This window comes from Streptopelia decaocto (genome assembly GCF_964273445.1).
Source record: "Streptopelia decaocto genome assembly, chromosome: 3".
In the NCBI taxonomy this organism is placed as follows: Eukaryota; Metazoa; Chordata; class Aves; order Columbiformes; family Columbidae; genus Streptopelia; species Streptopelia decaocto.
Genome location: NC_138656.1, coordinates 25,171,522 through 25,197,696, shown reverse-complemented (window position 1 = coordinate 25,197,696; position 26,175 = coordinate 25,171,522). Strand labels below are relative to the sequence as shown.

Genomic DNA, 26,175 nt, shown 5'->3' with positions numbered 1-26,175 from the left:
TGGGCAGAGCAAGGACTGCAGGAGAACATCTGATCCTCCAAAAAAAAGGGAGGAAAAACCCCTGTTATCTGCCTTGTATGGTACAAAATCAAAAAAATGCTGGTTTACCATGGAAGTAAGGTCCTGAAAACGTCCTCAAAAGATCTACTTTGAATCTAGAAAAATGCTTCATTTTATTCTCAAGGGTTGTTTTTTTTTTGCTTACATTGGTTTGTGTTTCCAAATTAAACCATTATGAAGTGAAACACCTGACTTTGAAAATGTGAAAACAATTTTACATCATCCTTTTTTCTCATTATGCTGTATTAGTCAAATTCAGTATGAAGCTGTGAATAACAAGTAGTCTCACGTCTTCCTTGAGGATGGGGGAGAGGAAGAGAAGAGAGAGAAGGAGCAGAGTAAGGGAAGCACAAAGCTGTCTACAGAGAGCTATAAAATCATTAGTGTCATGGTAGAGGACAGGGGACATTTGCTCACCCTCGCTTCTGATAAAAGAATTAAGGGGTATCAAATGATATTAGTATGTCGAAACCAAGAAAGATAGCCCTTGTCATGCAGCTGGCTACTAACCTTCGGATCTCCTTCTCATGGGCCCTATTAATTTTTTTTTTTTAATTTTAGCTTTAAGGAGATTCAAAAGGTACCAGGACACAGTTGTAGAAGAAAAATACATGAAGGGTTATTAAATACTAACAAACTGTTTGTGATCCTTTCCCCTAACTGGCTGGGTGCCAGAAGATTATTCCAAAAAGTACTGTGACATTTTCATCCTGCACTTGTGCTGTCCCCTAGGCAGTGTCACCAGAAATTGTCCAACACCAGACACCTGGTTAGATGGACCTCTGACAGGAGCAATCTCTTCATGCTTGTGCCTATGGTCTCAAAGAGTTTGAGTAAATATTTGTTATAAGATACCAACCAAACTACAGTCACATAACTGTGGATTCCACAGTTACTATCCTGAGCCCCAGTTATTCTTTTTTTCTGTTTTACATAAATGACAGAAAAGCAGAGATCTCCCTTTTATCTTCAACAAGTAATTTTGCTGGCTTTGCAAAACTGCATTCCCCCCAAAATGAAGGTGGTTTAGAAACCACAGCATTCAACTGTATTCTCAGAAGATGTGCTAGTAAAAATGCAAGCACAAGCACTCTCATTTATCAGGACAAACTGAATGATTGCGTGCACAGCTCTGAAGCACAACTGCACCAAAGCCGTGCATGCTAATGCTTGCAGGCAGAAACAAATACAGAGTCACCCTGGAGCTGCCTCTGCCACCAAGTGTGCATTACAACATTGTTAATCAGGTTTTCATCAGGTCCAAGTTTGTATATCTTCAATTATTTTAGGGCAAATAATTATTTGCACTTACCATGTTCTGGTGCAAATTCACTTTGCTTAACTGTTACATATGAAATCCGGTAGACTGATAATATACTCTGGACTTAATAAGGAAGAGTACATCTTTCATAAGAACTTGATAAAAGCTTTTAAAAAAGGTAACTAATATAAAAAACACAGACTTCAGTTTCAGCAACAGTGTAAATTAAACACTCCAGAGGGCATCAGTAAGCAAAGAAGGAGAAAGGAACCCGAAGTCAGTGATTATACTTGACGGACTTTATCTTGACATGTAAAATGGCTCCTATCATGTTGTTCTGTAATCCTGAAATTCAAATATGATGACTCAAACGCTAGACAAGAGCTGGAAGTAGGCACCATATGTCCCTACAATCTCTCTGGAGTTTACTCCAAACCTGCTCCTTCTGCACAGTTGCAGAAGCCGGAAAGAGATGTGATTTATTTGTTTTTAACAGTTTGTAGATCTATTAATTCTTATTAAGCAAACCTGAAAAGCTATGTGCAATCTCCCAGACTTTATCAAAGTGCTTCCTTACTTCATTGCTTATAGGCAATGCTCTGCCATCATACAAAGATCTGAGAGGAAAGCAGGAAGATGCTGTAACAGGCACAAAATATATACGAGTGATTGTTATTTGCACTACAAAAAAAGAGGCTCAATATAACAATAAAAGATTGCAGGAGCATCCCATTGTGGGTTTTGATATAACAAGTAATACTTAGTATTCAATCAGATATCTTTACAGTAACGCAAAAGAAGAATGCAAGACAAAGGCACAGAATCTCTTACTATTCAAGCTGACGCGCAAGGTTAGAAAGAAAATCACATTTCTATTTTTGGTCTCTGTGACGTTGAGTACATGGGGCGCACGTAAGCCTAACAACTACCATTTCCTGATTGCAAACATTTAGCAGGCACGCTGACAAACTCTTCACTGTAGCTCTGCAGAGACAATGCCATGAAGGAGACTCGGTGTGAGAAGGAAAAGCTGCCTACCTCCTCACCCCATGAGCAGAAGGCATGCCTGCTGAGCAGCCCCATCTCACCAGCCGCCTGGGTCTCACAGCTCATTCTTGGGGCCAAGAGGGTTACATGTGACAGGAGGTCTTGCAGCATCCCAGGAAAGAGGAGAGCTGCAACAGGCTGTGGCCAGCAAGGGATTCCTGTGCAGTTTGCTACCTTCTTGAACATGACTTGGGAACTTGCTGTGGGCTCCTGGCTGTCATTGTCTCTAAGGATTAATTAAATGGTCCTGGGCAATTTGTCTTAGGTGACCATGCTTGAGCATGGAGAGGTTGAAAAGATGACATCCAGAGGTTCCTTCAATCCTCAACCAGTCTGTGATTCTGTGAGCAAGCAGACTGGGAGAAGAGTCACCAAGGTACAAGGGATGCTAGTACATTCCTGCCTGCTCTATTTGAGCCTGTTATCATAGAATCATAGAATGCTAGGGATTGGAAGGGACCTCAAAAGATCATCTAGTCCAATCCCCCTGCCGGAGCAGGAACACCTAGATAAGGCTACACAGGAATGTGTCCAGGTGGGTTTTGAATGTCTCCAGAGTAGGAGACTCCACAACCTCCCCGGGCAGCCTGTTCCAGTGCTCTGTTACCCTCACTGAGAAGACTCAAGTTTAAGTGGAACCTCTTATGTTCCAGCTTAAATCAATTACCCCTTGTCCTACCATTGTTTGTCACTGAGAAGAGCCTGGCTCCATCCTTGTGACACTCACCCTTTGTATATTCGTAAACATTATTAAGGTCACCCCTCAGTCTCCTCTTCTCCAAACTAAAGAGACCCAGCTCCCTCAGCCTTTCCTCATAAGGGAGATGCTCCACTCCCTTCATCATCTTGGCTGCCCTGCGCTGGACTCTCTCCAGCAGTTCCCTGTCCTTCTGGAACTGAGGGGCCCAGAACTGGACACAATATTCCATAGACTTTAACGTTCCAGAGAAAGATGATGAAAGATGATGAATGGAAGCTCAGCATGGGAAAAACCCAGCCAGCCCCTGCTCTGCTCTTAAAGGGCCCCTGGGAAACAGAATACCACATCTGGATATGGCACCAACCAAAGCGGCCTTAGAGGTTCACTGATATTCCTCTGCTAGGTAATAGATTTTCAATCTCACAGAAAGAATTCAAAGAAGTAATTCAAAGAATTCAAAACAAGTAATTTAGTAGAGTGGCTGCACTGGAGACATCAGAACTCTGTTGCTTGGAGCTCCATTAAAGTGACAGAGCTCTGCCTCAGTGTCTGAGCTGTACCCAAACCTGGCAGGAGACTATTTCCAGCCAGCCCATACAGAAACCTTTAAAGTACACAGTGTCCTGCTACATCTCAATGGCAAAGACAAACTGCCACAACAGCACCAGAAAAAAGTGAAATTAAATTGTAGTCTCTCACTCTCTGAAATTTTACCATCAGATAAATGACATTACCACAAATTAGGCACTGTGGATGTATATCATTAAGTCAAGGTCAGTTGTCTCTTCACAGGGTTCTCTAGCTAAGCATAGGATTGTGATGAAAATAAGACTCAGAGATTTCTATAATTCAAGATTTCAAATTACAGTTTGTATTGATATGTCACTAAAAGGCACACTATTGCTGTGCAAAAGTGGCTACAAAATGCAGGTTTACTTTGTAGGTTTCTAGTCTAAGAGGTATTACAGCTTACTGGAAGTACCACTTGACTGACAGGCTCTTTTTAAGGACCTGGCTTACAGAGAAGACACCCCAGAAAGTGCCTACGGACCTGGACTAGGAATGTGTTCATCTGGGTTTAGATCCTGAGTCTGTGACAGACTTCCTGTGTGAACCTGGGCAAGTCATTTAATATCAAGGGATCAAAAATAACAAAGATGTAGAGTTAAATTACTAATAAGGTTGAGAGACTTTAATGGGTGACAGGCTTCCGAAGTCCCACAACGTACTGAACTCTTTCATAACTCCAACCCTTCAGACAGAGAGAGATTATTAATAATTCCCCATCAGTACAACAGGAATAATGCTTCAAGCTGTTTTGCTTCACACCAGTATCTTTGACATGCTGACTGCTCCTTGCAGACAGCAATAGGCAAGTCTGAGGGCCTCAACCTGCTAAGGACATTTTACTGTTATTGGATTGAAATAATGAACATCATCACCGCCTCTGCCCTCAGACCTCAGCGAGGGCACAGGTAAGCAGGAACTTTTCAGCACCTCGCACTAACACTCATTGCTGCCTAAAGCCAACTTTCCAAAATGAAGTGTGGAGTCAGAATAGCATCAGAGAAGTAAATAGCCATCACTGGTGTACTTTGTGTTCTCAGCCAGATCTTTTGAAGTTGAAAACCAAAATAAGCTTGTTCTGGTTGGCATAGCAAAGTTGATTAATCTGCTCAGGAGTAGCCTGTACCATGAGCAACACTTTGACAATCTCAGCTGTCTGATAGGGATTCTATCCCTTCCTCTCCAATGCTGAGCTTATTTACTCATCTCAATTCATTCTCAGTCAGACTATAGATTGATACACAATACACAATTTTTAATTACTGTAGACTACCAATACGAATCCTCGGTACCATAATCTTTTGTAATAATAGCATATGCGACCCCAACTTTTCACAGAATTCCCAAGGAGTGTAAAATCTTGCTCAGTTTCCCATTTTCTCTTCAGCTCCCCAACTTCCAGGGGTATGTTAAAACCATTTAAGTTCTGGGGGAAAATTCTTGTAAAATCTTCTGTTCATTGGTATGGAATAACTTTGTACTGTAAAGGCAAAGCCTATTTGGGCAGGACATGAAGGTCTCTTAAGGGTCAGAAATACCAACAGAAAAAGTACCCTCACAAACGTTTCAAACTTCAGTCTAAAGCTGATAGGTATTTCACCGGCCTTTTCTAACAAAAAATAATGCCACATGTGCTAAAAAAACCCACCAAGAAACAAAAACAAACAAACAAACAAAACAAAAACACACACACACAAAAAGAACAAACCAAACCAAACCACCCCAAACTATGACAACAACAAGAAAACCACCACAACATGGTGATACATGGGAATACCCAAATCTTTCCCAAGGGAGGAGAGAGAGAAGGCATGCTGGTCATTGGTCATGTTGCCAGATGCTCTAGACAGGGGGCAGAGCCTACACTAAACATGTAATGCAAGAACTTACCCAGAATCAGAGAAAATGAAAAGGACGGAGGAATGGCAGCATGACCCACAGCTCACTGCAAGATTCCACAGAGCTGGCAGACCAGGGAAGTGAAAGCTAGAGATGACAAAGCTTGTTGCTGCTAAAAAGGGGGAGACCTCACTTACCTACTTCCTACTGCAGCTCCTTTCTCACCTCTGCTTCCCAAACACCTCTTGTCCCTTGCTGATACTCAATGGTACTCATCAGATTGCAAAGTCCCATGACCCATGCTCTCTCTTTTTGCCAGGTCAGTGAACTGAACGGGCCTGCAGGTGGGGACTGAACAGTGTCAGAGTTGCCAGACATAAAGTGAGTGACAGAAATATGCATCCAGAAACAGGGAAGCGGAGAGAGCAGGAATTCCTCCCTGTCGGCCACTGAGGACTACCAGATCAGGTCAAGTCACCTCATGCAATTTTAACTTACTTCAAGCTACTCAAGCTTCTAGAATATAAATTGTCCTCAAGACTCTCAAAGGAAGAATAACCTGAGAAGCCCTCTGTGTAACTTTTTGGATTAATGGCATGTTCCAGAATCACACATAGGAGAATGCATTTTTAGAAGATTGCAGCACTACTTGAGTGCACAAAAATTATCTCTCTGAAAAAGTATACAGAAAATTTCCCTCCAGTTATGAAATTTTATATATTCTTCATGGTTCAATGGAAATGCAAAACTGTTTTTTTATGGAATTACTAACATATTTATTTCTATATGTACAGAAAAGCTCCATTTATCTCAATACTCACAAAACATCCTTAGGTATGAGATCTCATGGAAGGAGTTGCATGAATGGCTCCTTACCTTTCCCAGAAAAGTGGAATGCCTAACAGGGCAATAAGAACAATAGTAGGTCTCCAGCACTGAAGAAATGATCACAGATAATGAAGAAGAACTGTTCTAGGGGAGAAAGGCAATTCAGAGAAGCCTTCAAAGTGATTTCCTTGCAGTTCTCAATACTATTAAGGGATGATAAAAAAGAAACTTGAATAAAGATAAGACAGATGAAACAAAGAGCGTGAAGATTAAAGAGCTACTAGGAATGGAAGAGACAGTTAAAAGCAAAAAGAAAAGTGATTATCTAAATTTCTTAATGCACAAAGTATCGGTAGATCTATTGAAAGAAGATGTGTCAGTTGTTCCAAGAGACACCATCCCTGCTGTGTTTGCTTCAAGGGCCAAACTCATTACCTGGAATTACCATTAAAAGAGGAAAGTACCCAAAGCCTTCCCTTGTTCAGCTCAGCTCGACCAGTAGGTGTCACAGCAGTCAACGTTATCGTTGTACGGCAATGTCAATGCCCATAGGTGTCGAGTTGGAAGAAGGCTAAATTAAAATAAATCAGGTTTTATTAAAAAAAAGGGGGGATGGGGGGGGGAGCGAAGAAGAAGTCATTAGTCTTTTCTATGACTTTCTATCAGATATTTCAAGTATCCTAAAGAGCCTGGAAAAAAAACGCAAACCAAACAGATTGCCAAACATGTCAGCAAACACCACCACTCTTAACACCTGCACTTAGGGCTTTAGTGAGGCATTAAACACTCCGTGCTGGCACAGGTAAAAAGAACAGAGATGCTTACTGCCACCTCCCCAGTTGTTTTAGCCAGCCTAACCGGCACACAGGGCTGAGGTTGGTTCCCAGAGATGCCTGGTCTGCAAACTACAGCTAAGCAAACGTCAGACTGGCACAACACAGACGTAAAGCCAGAGCAGTACGACACACAGAAGGAAGATAATTTCAAAGCAATTTGTAAAATGCTGTACTTCAAAAGAAATGGAGAACAAATAACATATGAGAGATCTCCTCGGGTTTAGCTCCCTTCTTCCTGGTGTGCACACTCCAGCAGCAAAACTTTGGGCTGAATGTTTTCCTACGCTTCCCCAGCACTAAGGGAAGCAGATGGGCTCTAATCATGCTCCGAGACAGCAAAGAAAAGCACATGATGGCATCCCCATCATGAGTCTGCCTTTATGCTTGCCAGTCAGCTGTGCACATATAAAGCGAGCAGGACTTTGTTTAGCATTTCCTCTGGAACATATGGTGATTTACTATGCAGTTTCTAGCATATATTGACACTGTTTTGAATTGCAGTTCAATCCTTGTCTACTATACGCACAAACATAAATACATGTGCTTTTGTTTAGGGGCACTCCTACCTGACAGCAGAAGAGTCCTGCCAGTAGCTATACAGCAGTTGCTGAAAGCCCTTCTGTCCCCAGTGCCAAGAGATTTAAGTGGCAGGAAATGGCTTTGTATTTTGGGGGAGACCACAGCAAATTGCTACAAAGCAATAGAGCTTTAAGCAGATCACCTGTGCCCAGAGGACTCCCACTGCTTGGCTGAGCACATCAAATGGTTTATGTTTATTACCATCCAATCCTGCCCTATTCCCTTCTGCCTAGTCCCACCGAGTGGTGGGTTGCATAATGATCCAAAAATAGATCACTAAAATATGAAAATTATTAGACATACTGAATAATAATCCTTGCAGCTACAATTCTTTTCATAGCAGGCAATCGGCTGGCAGGTTACACAATTTAACATCCAAAAGGTGAGTCAGAGCAGAAAAGAAAGAAGTTCTAAGTACATCAATTAAAAAGCCCCACAGATTTAGGCAGTACTTAGTTCATTACAGACATACAGCAGCTGCAACAACTGGATCTTCAAATGCTGTGCAACTCTGGAACAAGTAACAGTTTTCTTTTTCTCACCAGTAACTGAAGAGATCAGCCAACAATTAATCTTCTAATGCCTGAAAATACACTATTTTTTTTAAGCAGCATTAATATGAAGAACTTGATTTAGATTTAGATTTAGCAGTCTGGGATTTCACTCAAATTTTGTAAAATCAAGAGAAATATCAAATGACGTCCTGTGAAACACTGAGATTGGAATATTCTTTTATTGTATATTTTTCTTAAAACAAAATAAGAAAACCTACTGCATTGCCACTGTGTTGTCTGCTGATCTTTACACAGTCATATTTGTAACACTCTTAAAACACTTAAAAGAGAGGAAACATAGTTTGTACATAAAAGACAGAAGTAATTCCAGTGAACAGCCTTTTAGCCTTTCACTCCTAGGGGACAATAACCATACTGCCCACAAGATGCACCTCATCAAGGAAGCATAATTATGTGCAATATTAGATGGGGCTCTACCTCACCTCGCTTTTAAGAAACTATTACCATTTGCTGTACCCTATACACAGACTCCACCTTCTTTAACAGACACAAACTAAGAAACCCTACCAAAATAAACCACTGTACTGAACATACATTTACTTGCCCAAGGAAAAAAGACAATAAAGTATTAATTGCACATGGCAGATGTTCAGATGCTAGTGCTTTTGCTTTATGCCCCGCCAGAAGATACTTGGAAAACATGGTGACAAAGGCAGAACATTAGCCTGTGTAAACCTGAACAGAACTAAAGGGGGAAAAAAAAGGTAAATATACTATTACTATTTTAGTAGTACAGGAACTAAAACTACTTAGGTGAAAATGGGTTATTAATAGCACTTTTAGAACCTGAAAAGGTGTCAGGGAAGCAAGAAGTCTGCCTCTAAGCATCTTATCTTAGAGTGCGTTAGGCAAATCAGAGAAAGCACTCATGATTGCTCAAGGCACTTAGGTTAGTGGTTCACTCACCTGAAGTTCCCACACTTCTGTGAAAGCTGCTGACTACTGGCTTTCAGCTTTGAGAAAATTCACTAAAGATCAAGAATGGCATGAACAAGAGTGCTTCAAAGTACCACATTCAGTCACCAAAATAATGCCCTCAATGATGGCCTTATCAAAACAGTTAGATTTGTGAGTTAAAATTAAACTATTGTTGTCTTCCAAAGCCTCTGCTCCAATCTCAGCTAATGCTGCATGCAGACAGATCCTCACTTAAAGGAGGTAAGAAAAAGCTTCAATGTTCTGCATTAAATAGCTGCCTAGAGACTAGTCATAGCCTTGTACCTTGGGCTCTTGTGATGTAATTCACACCAGGTTCTAGGGGGAGAAGTTCACTGGCAAGCACAAGTTTCAAGGGAAATCAAAGCAGGAGCTCCTGCCTTGGCGGCAGCAGTAGAATCATAATCAAGAAAATAAAAGGAGCCTGATGGAACCCTAACAAGCATGAGTCAATGTATTTCAGGCTTGTCTGCCATCAGGAAAGGCAGAGACACTTTACCAGTGCCCAATAAAAAGAGCAGTTTAATTTCCAAGGTCTAGCAAGCAGCTTGTTCCAAATCTGTTGTTTGCTCCATTGCAGTGTAAAACAAAATAAAAATTAAATCATTTGTCTGTTTCTCTAAATCACATAGGATATCTAAAGGCAATTGAAGCTTTTTTAATAGTAAACAAAGAATATTTGGACTGGAAAACTATCTTTACCAATTAATACTATGCTATTAAAGAAAGTCTTTCTGAGATCTTTCATTGTTCATTCTCTTTCTGCAATAAGTGCAAGTTACAATGTCTATACCCTGAAGAAAAAATCAAGTGGGAAGCTTTCTAACACAGTGATGATTAGAATGTCCTAAGATAAGCATGTGGAAACAAAAGAGCCACTGATCCAGCAATAGCAAAATACCAACTAATATTAGCTACCTTTACATGACACCCATTACAAAGGAATTTGATTAGCTTGTTACTAATGTATTAAAAGACTTCTTCCCACCCTACTCTTATCTGCTCACTCTTGCCTTACACTCTGACCATACAAAGAACTGATTCAGCATTTACCAAAATAAAGGGACTAGAAACCTCCAGTTGAAGAAGGATCGGAAAGTTCTTCAACAGAAGTATTCTCCACCAATGTCAGATCCATTTTAGGAGGCTCTCAGCCATAAGAACTGTTCCTATTTGTTTGTTGTACGGCTCCATGAACCACAAAATACCCTGCACTGAACTGTGCGGGGTTTCAAAGCAACAGTTTATGCTTTGAACAATTTGTGCTAGAAACCTCTAAATAGCTCAGAAGAACAGTAATCCTTTAAAAAAAATCTTTTCTTTCAGGCCAATTAACATCGACACTCCTGAAGTAAAATTAACAACACTAAATGCCACACGGCTCTTTCAGAACATTCCTGAGTACTGAGCATGAAAGATGGCCTCAGGCTGGAGCACGAATGTTGTTTTCTTAGCTGCTGCCCAGCCTGGTGTCTCCAGCAGGCTCTAACTTGTCTTCAGTGCAGCCCTGAGAGGGCACCTACTGCCGTGGATACCACCATGCCTTGCAGCTAAGCCCATTTAGACTTGAATACACACACTGCTGGTCCACACCATGCACACTCCCATAAAACAACTCAGTTATATGGAAGGCATCCTAGCTAGCTCTGCCACCTGTCATGAATTCTTAAGGCAAGGTGAGGGGAAGGGAGAAAGAAATCAGACTCAGGAGAGATCCAGATCTTTGAGAGGTCATCCTGCTTCATCTGCCTCCCTAGGCCCACCATGGGGGCTGTACCTGAAAAGCTAACCATCATTGACCTCTAGGTGCTTGTCCCAGCAGACCTGTTTGCTCACTTGAGGCAGAACACCCTTTCTCCCCTCCTCCCTGGGCTCTTGGCTCCAGCACTATCACCTCAGAAGATGCTCTCACAACTCAGCAATGTGACACAGCTCACAGAGCATAAGATGTACCAGCTGTCTGAATGGACATCACTGGCCCAAGTCACCTTCAAGGCTGAGTGAGCAAGCAGGTGTGGGGTTCACCTGCTGGTGGGCAGAACAGAGAAAAATACACATGCGGAGTGATTCTTAAGGGAAAACAAGACCTGGCAGGCATGCTCAGGCAGGGACAGGCAGCAGGGTGTGCTGAGGCTGGCTCGGCACATCCCAAGCGCACACACGGTTGCTAAGCGAGTCTGGGTAGTCTGACAAACCCACGTTCGGCACTCATCCAGCAACCGCAGAGCAGCAGCCTCCAGCTTGATCACATGTTGTTTCTCTAAGGTGGGAGGGCTACAGGACGCAGGTGCTATTTCTGTTCTGATCCTTAAGCAGCCTTGTCACTCACGTTCACACAGGAGAAGCAGGATCCATCATGCACCATTTGGGTTACCATGTGGAAATATCAATTAAGAGTGCCTTTGATGATCACCATGGCACAGGCCCTGCACCATGATCTGCTCAGTGGGAAAGGCAGGTTCTATATCCATGCCATTCAGCTTTTGACAAAGCATGTTGGGTACCCCTGGTTCTAGGACACTGTGGTAGTAGTAAGGCATGACGCTGCCTGCAGCACAGTGGCCTCACATCAGGCTTTCTAGAAGGCACGGTGCAGGTAGGATTAGACTTAGATACTAGGATATCCAGATAGCTGAGAAAGCAACTCAAGTGACGTAACATCACTGGAAGGTACTCAAGTACTCCTGACTTATTCATCTCTTTCTTCTGGCTGCTTTAATAATATTCCACAGGGATCATGAGAGCACAGATGTTGCTGTATTGCAATTTCTGTTGGCAGGAAGGGGTGGCAGATAGGCTGCCAAATGGTGCGATCAGAAGGGTGTCCTTGGCAGCCAACTAGGGGAAAAGCTGGTAAATAAGACAATTTCAGGTTGTTCTTGGTTGCTTTTATTGTGTCCACCTGGTCTATGAAAACACAGCAAGTAAGCTGCCTCTGTCCTCAATTACCTACTCCTGTACGGCCTTGTGGATCACATACCACCAGCTGCTCCATTCATCCAGTTTTTTCCACCCATCTCCATGGAGAGATACCAGACACTACACTGTTTTTATCTCCTGCCTCTTTCTCTGCTGGATGCTGTTTAACTCGCGTATCTACTGAGGGTTTCTCTTTGTAGATGCAGTGTAGATGCAGGAAGATGCAGGAAGAGGGACAAGCTTGTGTTCCAAGTACCATTTTTCTAGTCTCTCTTTGCAATCTTGCCCTTGTTTTTGCTCTCTTCGTTGCTTCCTTTAGCACACTTTGTATGTACTATTCAATATCTATTATTCATAGGATGACTTGTCTTTCAGACAGAGAGCAGACACAATGGCCTTTTGCAAGGCTGCTGCACAAAATTAGAGTCTGCTCTTCCACTACACGTGGTATAATTCAACAGGTAATGCTACATGCTGCAAACCTTCAAAGTTCTTCTACACTGTGTAGAGCATATGGCTAGAAAATCCTGGTTCTGTCCCTCATCGTCACTGAGAGACACTTTACAATCCAGCAACTCACTTAATCCTCTACATGTGAGTTTCCATTCACATAAGGACAAGAAATTATTGAATATCTTATAAAGAAATAAAACCCCATATGAGATCTGTGGATGAAGTGCCCACTTGTAAACTTAAAATGTTCAGTAAAGCAATTGCAACTGTAAGAAAATGACAGTATTATGAAAGGTGATCTGGTAGGGGCCTTATAATTCTACAAAGAGTGCCTTTCTGAGAAGCACTCTGGTGACAATGATGGGGCTCGGGAAACCTTACTGATTAGAAAATTTTCAGAGAGCACAATAAGAAACACCTCCTTGGTATTTTTGAAGTTAAGCCTTCATATCACTAACAAATATGCTAGATATCATTAAAATAACAGATCAATAACAAACTTAGACGAACAGTCATTCATTTCTGAAATATACTACAAGCCAGAAGCCACAAGTTCTTCAAACTCCTTTCATAGCTACATCTGTGTTACAGGATGGTTTGGGTATGAATGACGAAGGTCATTTATGAACTGTCTTGATTATCAAAAGCAAATTACAGTTTTGAATGTTACTTTCAAAGAAGATCATAATGCTTTTATGTTAAAGGATAGAACTGTTCCCAAATTACATGCCAAATAAAAGCTTTTCATTATTACTTCTTCCACTTACTCCAATGAATTTGTCATTGGACTAAATGCGAATCTCATCTTCTGGAAAGGGTACAGGATAATCACCGAAAGCATATAAGCCACTTAACTACCCAATGCAACTTCTACTCCTACAAGACTTGCTGCCTGAGCAATTTGAAAAATGCAGTCAAGGGAAATCAGAGGCTAATAATATGTTTCTAGGCTACAACATAGTTCTAATAGCAAAGCCAATATCCATTTGTTAGAGATAACACTATTTTCTTCCTCTGCTATTACTTTGTACCCTAACGTGGGCAAAGGTTACAGCATCCTCGTATTTCACCTCTAGCCTAAACTATCTGATCAAATATGTGATGGAAGTCAACAGCAATTTTGTTTTCATTAATCGAGATAATACAGGGCCATAAATAACATTCTTCCTGTGAAACCTTGGAAAACAATTAACAAATTGCCCACTCCCTTACCTGAAGGAAGACTGTAACATGCCTTGCTTCTGCAACAGTGCAAAGAATGCTAGAGTTTACATTATTTATTCAACTTTTGTAAGAGAAACACACATCAACCCTGAAGACTGGAGATACAGATTTATCTGTTCTGGTCAATCTGTGTATACTATTAGCTCTTTTTAAAGGGTAATGTCCTGGTATTTTTGTGGGCATTTTGTTAGGTGTTTGTTGTAGCTTTTGGTTTTGTTTTTGTTTTAAGAATAAAGGAAAAACATTTCCAAAAGGGGAACATAATTCTGCATTTTCACACAAAGTCAATGCTTATGGCAGTTTACAAAGTAAAACATCAATGTATTACAAAATTATTTTGGCAGAAATTGTCTTGAATCATCTGATGTCAGCTGTGTAAATAAATCACAAAATAATTTAGTTGTGTGGTATATTTTTCACAGAGCATATGGGAGAAATGACCAAGCATGAAGCTAATCAGGATGATGGAAGCACATCCTCTGAAATGTTAAGCTGAAGGCATAGTACCTTTAGATGAATTGCAAGACAAGGCCAGGTTGTGCTGGCTGCATGGTTCCTGGGGACACATGCTGGAAACCTGGTGTAGATGTGGTTTGACAAAGTCACAAAGACTTGGAACAAGGCACATGTTGAGCGTTTTCCTTTCTGTATTTGGAAAAGACCCCAAAAGATGGTGACAAAAAGATGAAACGCCTAAGGATACAGGAACAAAAGCACATAGTATTCAAGTCTCAAATATTACTCTGATTTGGTGTCAGGTTTTCACATTCATAATGCTGTACTAATTAAAAATGGATTTAGCAGACTTAGCTCCTGATAAAAATCTGGCAAAAACATTATGCAGTCTCACAGCTGCACAGGCAGACAATGCATTTGGATCTGTGTTTAATTAAGAACACTTCATATCCAGCTGTCCAGCATGGATAGCACTATTCCCACCCCAAGTCCTATATGGACAGCATTTTGGGATGCTGAGTATACTCAAAGTAGCCTGCCACTGTATGCTCCTGCTTCTGTTGAGGGTGATATTACTGAACTCAGTGTATATATGGAAGTGCCTTTACAGGAGATACTGAAGTTCACACCCCATTTTGGAATGTAGTAGGTAGAAAGAGAAAATGAGTGGGAATCAAAAAAAATGATAGCAAGAGTGACAATACTGACAGTGTTTTCAAGTGGAGCTGAGTGTAAGCACCCTCTGCAGTTCACTAATTTAGAAAAGTTACCCTAAAAACATTTAGCACATTCATTTGCATAGGGCTTTAGTATTCTAAATCAGTGTCAAGTATCATATTTCTGTTTGAAAATCTGAATCCAAACAAGTGTTTGACATGGCAATGCATTTCTTTTTGAGGAAGGAATCATACATAGTTTGAGGAAAAACCCAATTACCTGCTGCAAAGCTAATACCAAATAAAGAGGGGCTGATTCGTGATCCTACTCTCAAAATATTTCAGCAAGTTCTTATATTGAGCCACAGCCCAACACAACACCCTCCCCACCACTTGACCTTAGCTGTGGTAATAGTCACTAGTGATGGTCATAGCAGGTGATGGTGACTGGCACAGTGCCATAGCAAGTTTTGTTTGCAATTGGTTCATTCCCATGGTGGTAAAGCTTACTGGATTTCAAATTCAACAACTTTCACAATGCCACACCTAGTAGTTACTCCACTTCACGTTCAGCAGTCAAACACTTCATTGTCACGCTGGAATGGGCAGCGGCCTGTCAAGCAGGTTGACATCAGACACCACATCACCTGTGTGACTCTTGCAGCAGGCTTGAGACAAAGGAATGTGGTACACTCCTGGCTGTATCCCCCCAGCAAGATACTTGCTCAAAGGCAACTAGAAGACTGATTCTCAAGAACTGATACAGGAAAAATATCAGGTGTCTAATCATGCAGGATAATTTGACACAAATACTGTAGGCACCTCCCAGGATCCATAAATCAAGCTGGGAAACTGCTTTGTTTCACACAAAATTTTAACAGCATTTGTCACATCTAAGGTGAGCTACTTGTTTTATGCACATCATGGTGCATATCAAATAGAGTCCTTGGACGAGCCATGGAGACCGGCTCAGGTAGACAAAGAGGAAAAGGACTTCCTTTGTCTCGCTATCCAAGAGTTCACAGTTACAATAAAGGTCAACATTCAAGCTAGAAAACAGACGACCTGTAGGTAGGGTTTGGTCTGGAGCAGGGATCATAAACTCTCTATGCAACATTAGTAGTAACCTCCAGAATTTTGTTCTTTTTTTTTTTTTTTTCCCTAGAGGGCAGCTATTTCAGCTTGCATTGGAGACCCGAAGAAAGAACCAATCTGATCACTTAGATTATGAAGTTTGATTGCTCAAGGATCTAGGTTTGCCGTTGTAACTCAACTTCCACACTGCACAGTTACCTACAGTCTACAGTCTCTCTCCTTCATGGAGAGTCTTGAACAGATTAAGTGTTTGGATTTCCAGTCCTATGAGTTCAGCTTTTAATGACCTTAGAGAAGACCAGAAGATCAAAGCTATTATGCCAGGAAATCACACTCTTTTAATAAGAGTTTGTTCTAGAGTCAGCTGCTTCCCAGACTACAGACAGGAGAGATCATTCTTAGAGCTGAAAAAAACCACAGGAGGATATTAGGTCACTGTTCTGTCTTTTACTTGGTCAGTAAAGCTCCAGAGTGTATGAAGCACCAGGGTATATCAGAAAATACACTCACCAGGGCACAGAGGTTACCAAGGCATTGACATAATTAGTGCAGTTATAATACATGACAGATCATGGCACATACAGGCAAAAAGCGTGTGCAACAGCATTCATATATTAGAAAAAGTGCATAATGTTTTAATTACTTGAGAGATTTAGCAATAGGTCAGTTATTATAAATGTGCACACAGAAGGATGACAGACACCAATAATAAATGTATATTATTTTTTAAATAAATAAAAAATAGACAGATTTTGAAACTCTGGCCACTTAGTCACGGTAAGCAGTAGAAGATAGACTTCAAGTTTTGGAGAAAGGGTAGAAGCTCTTTTGAATGCCTCTGGAACACCCTTGGTCCAAAAGTGGGCTAAGGCACTGCAGTACGCTTAACTGTGAGCAAGGGATTGTGCCCCATGCACACAATATAACACAGTACATAGGCTGCTGTTCAGCCTCCCTTCAGTATCCATATTGCACTTCTATTTATCCAAGGCAACACAGTAGTAAGAAGAATATCAGTTTAAACTAAGGACTAGTCCCTCCTACTGTAAAAATAGTAGCAAGCATTTCACTGTTTTCACAAAGAAGATCAGATTCCCAGACTCCCTAAGAGCAGTTACACTGTCTTTTGGATGGTAGTCTTCTGTTCCCTGTGGTAGGCCAAGATTTAGAAGTTCCCCAGTTCCTAGGAAAATCATTTTCTATTTTAAAAAGCCTTATGGGAGCTATTCTGGGGAATCCTCAGTCACAGTAAGTAACCTTTGTCTATTTAAAATTATTTCTATGCTTTAGTCTATGTGGGTGGAGGAGGGTAAAAATCAAAATAACGTGTTCTTCTGATAAGCTGATGTAGGTGGTTGTGCATGTTAAAAATAAGAGAAAATCCTTTTTTACATTAACTTTCTATTACTGATCTGAAAATAGCTTTACAGAAGCCAATTATGCCTCCTTTTTTAAGGATTAAAATAGTCTGAAAACAAATTTTGTTTTAATTCACCATCAACCTTTTAAACTGTATTTTTCATCTACTCAGAATAGCTTTACCATACATGGGAAGGCTTCATGAACACACTATAGATTTTGAAAAGGTCAGCTTTTTTTTTTTTTTTTTTTTTTTTTTTTTTTACATTTAAGGCTGCATATTTTATGGGTCATTGAGAAAAAAAACAAACAAATAACAACTTTCAAAAACAATTCAAGAGGGTCTACTCAAAATGTGATTAAAAAACCAAAATATCGATCCCATTTCTGGATTAATGAAGAAAGTGCTTAACCTCCATTTCAGGATGACCAGAACTTGTTCTATTTACCACATCTTTTTTCCAAGGACTGACTATCATTGGAATGTCTGTCTTTGACATAACATTGACATAGCTTTCCATACTTAGAAAACACATTGTGATTTTATAAATTCAGTCTGTACAAATTCAATTTCTAATTCAGTGATCAGTATGCAAATGATCTTTAAGTATTTAGTGACTAACGTGAAAAATTAGAAATCTTTGATAGGACAGAACAGGAAATATTCTCTTATTGAAGATACTTCAAGGCAGTTATGGCTTTAGTATCAGCTTCACAAACGAATCATATTCTTCCATTTCAAGATGAACTGTAATTCCAGATTCACAGAATCACACATAATCACAGAATCGACTGGGCTGGAAAAGACCTCAGAGATCATCAAGTCCAACCCTTGGTCCAACTCCAGTCCGTTTACTAGATCATGGCACTAAGTGCCATGTCCAGTCTCAGTTTAAAAACCTCCAGGGACGGTGAGTCCACCACCTCCCTGGGCAGCCATTCCAATGCCTGACCACTCTCTCTGTAAAGAATTTCTTTCTAATATCCAGCCTCAATTTCCCCTGGCAGGTTTAAGCCCATGCCCCCTTGTCCTATTGCTGACTGCCTGGGAGAAGAGACCAATCCCCACCTGGCTATAACTTCCCTTCAGGTAGTTATAGAGAGTGCTGAGCTCACCTCTAAGCCTCCTCTTCTCCAGACTAAACAACCCCAGCTCCCTCAGCCTCTCCCCATAGGTCTTGTGTTCAAGTCCCTTCACCAGTCTTGTTGCTCTTCTCTGGACCCGCTCCAGCACTTCAATGTCTTTCCTGAACTGAGGGGCCCAGAACTGAACACAATACTCCAGGTGTGGCCTCACCAATGCAGAGTACAGGGGAAGGATCACTTCCCTTGTCCTACTGACCACGCTATTTTTGATACAGGACAGGATACCATTGGCCTTCTTGGACACCTGGGCACACTGTTGGCTCACGTTGAGCTTCCTCTCAATTAGTACCCCCAACACTACCAGCTCTTCCATCAATTTATTTTATTGAGGGTTATTAATACCTATTGATCACTAGGTTACTTTTATTTTAATGGGATTTACTAGCGAGTGACCTACCAGAACTTCAATGTGACATTCCTTTGGGGAAATACATATCTTGTTTTGTATGGTATATTACATTATTTCTTTATAACAATTGTACAGACATTATACTACAGCATCTAAATGGATGAAAAATTGCTGATTATTCATAGTAGGAGAAGGCATCTCACGTGATTAATGCATCAAATCAGTTTAAAAGGAATTAGTCATTTAAGAGCAGTTTAAAGAAGTGTTTCACTGCTTCCCCACATAATCTAAGTTACAGTTAAAATTTTCATGAAATTGTACCATGTACTGAATACAAATAACAGAACAGTTTTGTTGTCTGTATTCAGGTTACATGCCAAGGATTTGGTAGCAGGGGACTTCAGAGGTGGCTTCTGTGAGAAGAGACCAGAAGCTGTCCCCATGTTAGACAAAGCCAGTTCGAGTTGGCTCCAAGACGGACCTGACACTGGCCAAGGCTGAACCAATCAGTGACATTAGCAGCACCTTTGCAACAACGTATTTAAGAAATGGTAAAAAATGTTGTGAACCAGCAGCTGAGAGAGAGAAGTGAGAATATGTGAGAGAAACAGCTCTGCAGACATCAAGGGCAACGAAGAAGGCAGGTGAAGAGGTGCTCCAGGTGCAAGAGCAGAGATTCGTCCGCAGCCCATAGTGAAGACCAATACTTGTGACCAAGTTTGTGAAGGACTGTGTCCCTTGAGTGGGACATCATGCTGGAGCAGGGGAAGAGAGTTCAAAGGAAGGAGCGGCAGAGACCAAGCATTACAAACTGACTGCACCATCCACTCCCTCACCCCCTGCACTGCTCAGTGGGAGGAGAGAGAAGAGTTGGACTGAATTTGAGCCTGGGAAGAAGGGAGGGGTGGGGAAAGGTGGTTTTTAGATTTGTTCTTATTTGTCTTTATCCTACTCTGATTAATTGGTAATAAATTAATTTCCCTAAGTCAAGTTTGTTTTGCTCATGACGGTAATTGGTAAATGATCTCTCTGTTCTTATCTTTACCCACGAGCTTTTTATCATATTTTTCTCCCTTTGTCTCTCCTGTTGTTGAGAAGGGGGAGTGATAAAGCAGCTTGGTGGGCACCTGGCAAGCAGCCAAGGTCAATCCACTGCATTGTCTTAGAAGTTCTTAGTTCATTATGTCTTGCTATTGTACATATACATTCCCACTATGTAAACTATTTGCCTGTAGCCAGATCCCCCTCTGTATAAGCACAGTACCCTAAGGCTCAAGATCACATGGATTTAAATAGAACAGAAATAACTTTAGAGTTTGAAGGTTTTGGAAACCAAACTTTTAAGATGATGTATCTGAAAGCTCATGGAGTTACTCTGGGCCGAACACTTACAGTTACTGTAGAAATATGAATGCTAAATGCTTGCAGTTGGACAAATCCTCTCCAAGTCTGGGTAGTAAGGCTTTATCTGAAGGAGTCCAACAAGCTGCAAGGATGGAGAAGGAAGAAATACAAGGGCATGTCCTCCTCAAAGCATGTGGTTTCAACTCACTGACAGTCACTTCACTTAAATTATCCATAGCAGACATTCAAACCTAACAACATGCAACGTGCCTCAGAGCACTTTCAGCCCAGGGTGTAAAGACAACTTGCACAAAAATCTGTGAGCTATATAAACAGTTATCTGTTAAAGACAGATAAAACTTAAGTTGTCCAAGGCCAGAAAGAAGATGCAACGACACAATATGGAATCTACCAATGAGGAAACAGAATAAAATGTGTTTTACTTAGATTGGCATAGAGAAACAGGGAATATAAGAACATTCAACTTCCTGAATAGCTTTTAAAAGGCAGCATGGGAGTTAAGTACTTAAGTGCTTTTTTACATTTTGAAGATTTTTTTGAAAATGACAACTTTGCCTCCTGGCCAGCTAATATGACATAACTCCCAAGCCAGAGATCCATCCAGACCTCTCAGTCATGCCCAGTGTTCTGGGTGTTCAGTGCTTCAACACGCATGCCAGTCAAGCATCAAACCTCTCTTCCCACAGGACTGATGAGATTGTTTTGGTGAGTAAAAACACAGAAGAAAGAAACAGGCTGTCAGTTCAACCATTCTGAAATCCATCATCAAATAGCCAATGTTCTAAAATTAAAACCTTTCACTCTTCTCGCTTATTTTAAGAAAGCTTTGTTAAAATCTTCCAGCAATTCAGCCTTCCACATCAGAAAGAATTCTGGGATAAAGTTTTAAACCTATACATTGAAAAATAATTGGAAAATTTGTCATGTGGAAAGGCAGAATACAAGGCTATGGATTGCATCTCTGAAAACAACCTGCTGCCAAACTCCCCAAGACTTAGAATCCAGGTCTGAAACATTCCTAGCTGGAATGTTTGATCTGAGAGAGGTTGCCTCTCTAGTTAGAGCTTACAGTACAAAAAGATGAAAGGTGAAGCTAATTATGAAGAGGAAAGAACAATTATATTATTTTAAAATAGCTTTTAGAAAGAGGTGGTGAGAACCCTGTCCACTGACACAGTTGGAGTGGTGTGGAATAAGCACACCTCTACATGTACAAAAGCAAGCAATCTTACACTGGCAGGGAGACAGACTACTCTGCTGCAATCACTGCTCTCAAGTAATATCTCCTGACTAGAAAGTTTGGCTTTAATTCACTAAATCACACTTTCCTTGTAAAAATGCAGCATGTTCTTTGCCATTTCCTTCAGTCTTACAAAAACCCAAATAACATATCTACATCCTACTCCATTCCTCCTTTTATTCCACAACACAAATTTCAACTTCTGGAAAAACAACTTGCGCTTTCTATCATTATACTCCAAAGCATTCAGAATTAGTCATTTAATCTCTGTCCAGGCTAAAATGGCTTACTAGAGAAATCTCAGCTTAATAAATTATGTATAAGAATTCTCGCTTTTATGTAGTCTGTGCAATCATTTGAGCTATAACATCATTTATGGCTGCAGCAGAATGAACTGAGCAAACACACTGAAACAACCCATTCTAAGTTAACATTGGTCACAAAGCTCATACACATGGAAAGACACAACTGCCAAAACCAGAACGTTTGCAAGTGCTACCAAGGGCCTTTCGCATTCCTAAAGAAGGTTCCAGCAAACTTGTATCTCACCACAAGCAAAGGACAACAAGAAGTAACTATCATGCAAGCTTCTCTCTTCTTATGCTCCTACTAACCCAGAGCTATGTAGTCTGGGCTAGAAACCCCAAAGTGTTTAAAGCTTTGTTGAGGAAAAACAGACCTCCATCCAGCCTGTGAATCCTCCTGGCCCTCCAAATCTGCAATGTTTCTCTTTCATCTAGCACACCCTCCCCAAGGGTGCGTTTGCCCCTTGACCATCCAACATAACCCCAGTGTCTACACTCTGGTTCCTCTCTGAGATTCCAAAAATGAGGAGTAACATCAAGTTAACCTGCCTTAATTTCACAACGTTGTTACAGAAGGAAGTGCTCTGAGAACTTCTCTGTCAGCTTCCTTTCAGCTGCAAAGTCCTGGGGTCTCTCACAGAACCACAGGCTGCAGTTCCAGCTTCTTAAGATGTTGGTGAGATAGATGGAGCAGCTGATCCTCCCCCGCTTCCAATTAACATGAAAATGTCAATGACTGGCAGCAGAAAGAGTTAATTAAAGGTCTCCTTTCTCTTCCTCTTCAGGTAAAATAAAGTTTTCTACCATAAGTCTGAGCTCCAGCCAAAGGTAACTAGACAGCTAATAACTTCAGGAGAGATTTCAGTTGCTCAAGGAAACTGCTCGGGGAGCCACCTGACAGTGAGCTGACAGTTTCAGAAAAGAGGCTATTTCACCCATGTTTGCCAAGAAAGTGAGTGAAAGGAGACTGTTTTCACAGCACAGACATGGACATCCACAGCATGCCAGGGACAGCTCTGGAAGCGACCCCCTTGGCCACTAAGCCGTAAGATGTCATGGGCAGTAACAATTCATAACTGCAGCCCTAGAACACTAGGGAGGACACCAAGAGAAGACAAACACTCTGCCCTCTAAGCTCAGTTCCAAAGCACATTCAAGACTGGTTGGAAGAGGAGCACAGGTAACGGAGGGAAGATACTTTTTACTTTTCCTAAATCCAGCTCTAGAGTTAGCTGAGATCAAGATCAGTTAGATTTGGTACCTTACAACGTGTGTGCGTGTCTGCGGATTTCTGTCACCATCGGTAGCAAGTGGATCTGGACCCTGGCACTGAAGGGTCTAGGACCAGGGTGTCCCATCTTCACGAGGGAAGGGATCACCGGAGGAGACCCAGAAGCCAAGGACCATGTAAACATGGTGAAAGAGTAGGCCCATGTTAAAGCTCACTTAAGCTGAGCAAAACTTGGCTAGAAAGCACCTTGCACTACATGGTGACACTCAGTACCATGGACCAAGCAAAGGTATGTGTACCCTGGAGATGGGGACACCTCAGAGGAATAACCAAGTCTAAAAATATACCCAAGAGATCCTTCAGGCAAAAAAAATCCCCAAAGCTACTTTTTCATGTATTTGGAATCTGTATAAATATATTTGGGATGAATACACGGTATTTACACTTCAACTAGTTGAACACTTCTGGAGCCAGCGATGAAACTGTATTTGGAAATGAAAAGTGTAATTCTGGTATTTATGTTGCAAAGAATATGCAATACATCACAAATGTAACTCACAGAAGCTACCAGCTCATCTGAATTCTACAAAATTCCATTTGCAGAAATAGACCAGTTGAAGTGTTAGAAGCGACAGGCTGGGGAGCTATTTCTATAAAAGATTCACAGATATTTAAACTAAATTAAATTCCAAACTCTCAAAAGTTGCCTTTTAACATGCATTATAGCCAATCTCTAAAGTATCGTACCTTCTATGCATTTCCAAAAGGATACATTATTTACATTATTGAACATTTGCGTTCTGATTGCAATCAGGCTTCTTTGAATAAAATAAATAAAATTACTGTCTGTTAACCTAGAACCATCAGACTCTCACTTCCATTATCAAGCAACACCACTTTTCTGCTGAATGCAACTCAATTAAAATCCAATTATTTGAATAACTGGGTGGAAATTGCCATAATAAACTGTACCTTTTTATTAGGAACACTTTGTGTAGAAAATTGACGGCACAGGAATTACGATACCATGGTTAAAAAGCATTTTGTAACTTCAGCTGAGATGAGCTATGCCGATGAACATAGGTGGGAAAGAGTGTCAATTCTGGAGTAGGCATTTGATTCTAAAATTGGGACTTTTGGCTCACAGCAGATCCAAAATGATGCAACTCTGCTAGCGTTACTGTGAGCTTTAAGAGAGCTGGTCCTTCTATGCCTCAAAGTTCGTTATTTCTGCTGACATTAAAAAAAAAATAAAATGTAGTTACATATTCTTAGACCATCTTACTACATTACCAACAGTGTTATTTTAAAACATGCCAGTCAGTGACACCAATGGTTTAAGTGATCTCAATAACAAATTCTTCCATTTATTTTATTTCTTATATTAATTAACACCAGGTAAGTGGCTGGTTTTTAAACTTAGTTTTTAATAGAAGGTGTCTCTAAATCATCTTGCAGCTGTGTATCTTCTTGCCCTTCAGGAACTCAGTGTCATTTGAAAGAAATGTCCTATGAAGAAATCCTCAAGTATAAATTTGCTTGTTAGTTTTCAGTTACATCAGTTTTCTACCAGAGCTTTTATTTATTTGACCAAAGTGTAGATAGCACATTCTTCTTTGCCCAATACTGAAAAGCTGATTGTTTTATATTGATATCATATGCAAATAGAAAATATCATCGCACTATTTTAATTTCAGTATGGCACCACTAGGTTAAAAATAAAAAAGATACTGTAGGCTTAAAGTCTAATTTTACAAAACAGACTTCAAAGATTAAAAGGTTTCTATTTTTTCAGGTGTAATTACCTAGGACTTACTTGGCACCTGGGAGTTACCATGGAGAACTGTTTTTAGGAACAAAAAAATTCTGTCAAACATATCTCTTTAGCTGATCTCAAGTATCTTTATATCATAATATTTTAAAGTATAGGTGCTCCAATGTATTTCTTTTCAATGTAATACTATTGTCTTCTACATTGCATCATAAAATCATGTCAACAGAATTATACCCACTACAGTTTTAATAGAATTCTACAGAAGTGGTTTGCTGAAGATTACAGGTTACGATAATTCACTTGTGACAACATAACTTGAACTGGCATGCAGGAAGAAATGAAGAGAGCCAAAAAATCAAATGTAAGAAAATGGAAACATTATAGATAAGCAAAGTAATTGCAAAATGTGATTGATACTAAAAGAAACAACTCTTGATAGAATCAGACATGTTCATATTACTTTTCCATTGTGATTACTGTTGTTGACTTTTGTTCCATATATTAGATTTCATACCTTTTCTTCCACTTTCCTCGTAACATCAAGCAACACCTCTAACATATTTTACCTGCTTTACAAATGAAAGTTGCAGAAAGTAGTGAACACCGCTTATCACAAATGCCTGACTGTTCACAAATCTGCTTGGAATCTGTCCACTTCATAGAAATGTAAAATACTTTCACATATACACAGTCCAGCTTCCCTTAAAACTAGCACTGGAATAAATACTTCTGGCCTTTTGAATCCACATGCTAGCAGTGCCTCCTGGTCAAGTTCTGAAAAACCTTCTTATGAGAGACTATGAAGAATGCCAGAATTCGAGCAATTCAGTTTTTTCATACAGACAGTCCTTAAAAGTGATCATTTATACAGTATGTGTTAAAATCAAAGCTACTTACCCTTTTTCTCAAGTTGTAGGTCAAAATGAGATTTCTGGAGAAGGAGTGTGAAAAGGCTGTATAGAACTCCAGCACTTTCTGCAAGGCATCTCTCTTAATCACATGAAGATCACAGTAAGTCAAAGCCCTTACATTAGCGCAGGACTGGGCGAGGGTAGACTCCTTCCAGAACACATCACCAAAAACGTCTCCTTTGCCTAGAGAAAGAGCAGCAGCACCGCTTTCAATAATGGTACTATTTCCACCCAAAATATAAAAGAACATGTATCTTATTTATGTAGTCAAAGTTCTTCTACTTTATGTGCTCAGAAAAAAACGCTGTCTCTGAGCTTGCGGCAGCCAGTGAAACCTTTACTGAGGAACACTGTGGTGAGGGCATATGCACCAGTCTGGGCACTACAACACAGGGCAAGGATACCAAAAGGTGCCTGAGGAGTAGCCCCCACTCAGGATTTCACTGGTTATAGCCCAGCTCAGG

The 26,175-nt window shown here is 40.5% G+C and overlaps 1 protein-coding gene across 1 annotated transcript in view; it reads right to left on the bottom strand.

Annotated features, from left to right (window-relative positions):
- KCNH1 (potassium voltage-gated channel subfamily H member 1) overlaps positions 1–26,175 on the bottom strand; it is a gene marked incomplete at both ends in the record, with an annotated part of 180,692 nt that overhangs the window by 48,413 nt on the left and 106,104 nt on the right. Inside the window, one exon of the mRNA XM_082049304.1 lies at positions 25,698–25,894. Coding sequence (XP_081905430.1) covers positions 25,698–25,894 — 197 coding nt within the window. The remainder of the gene's footprint in view (positions 1–25,697; positions 25,895–26,175) is intronic.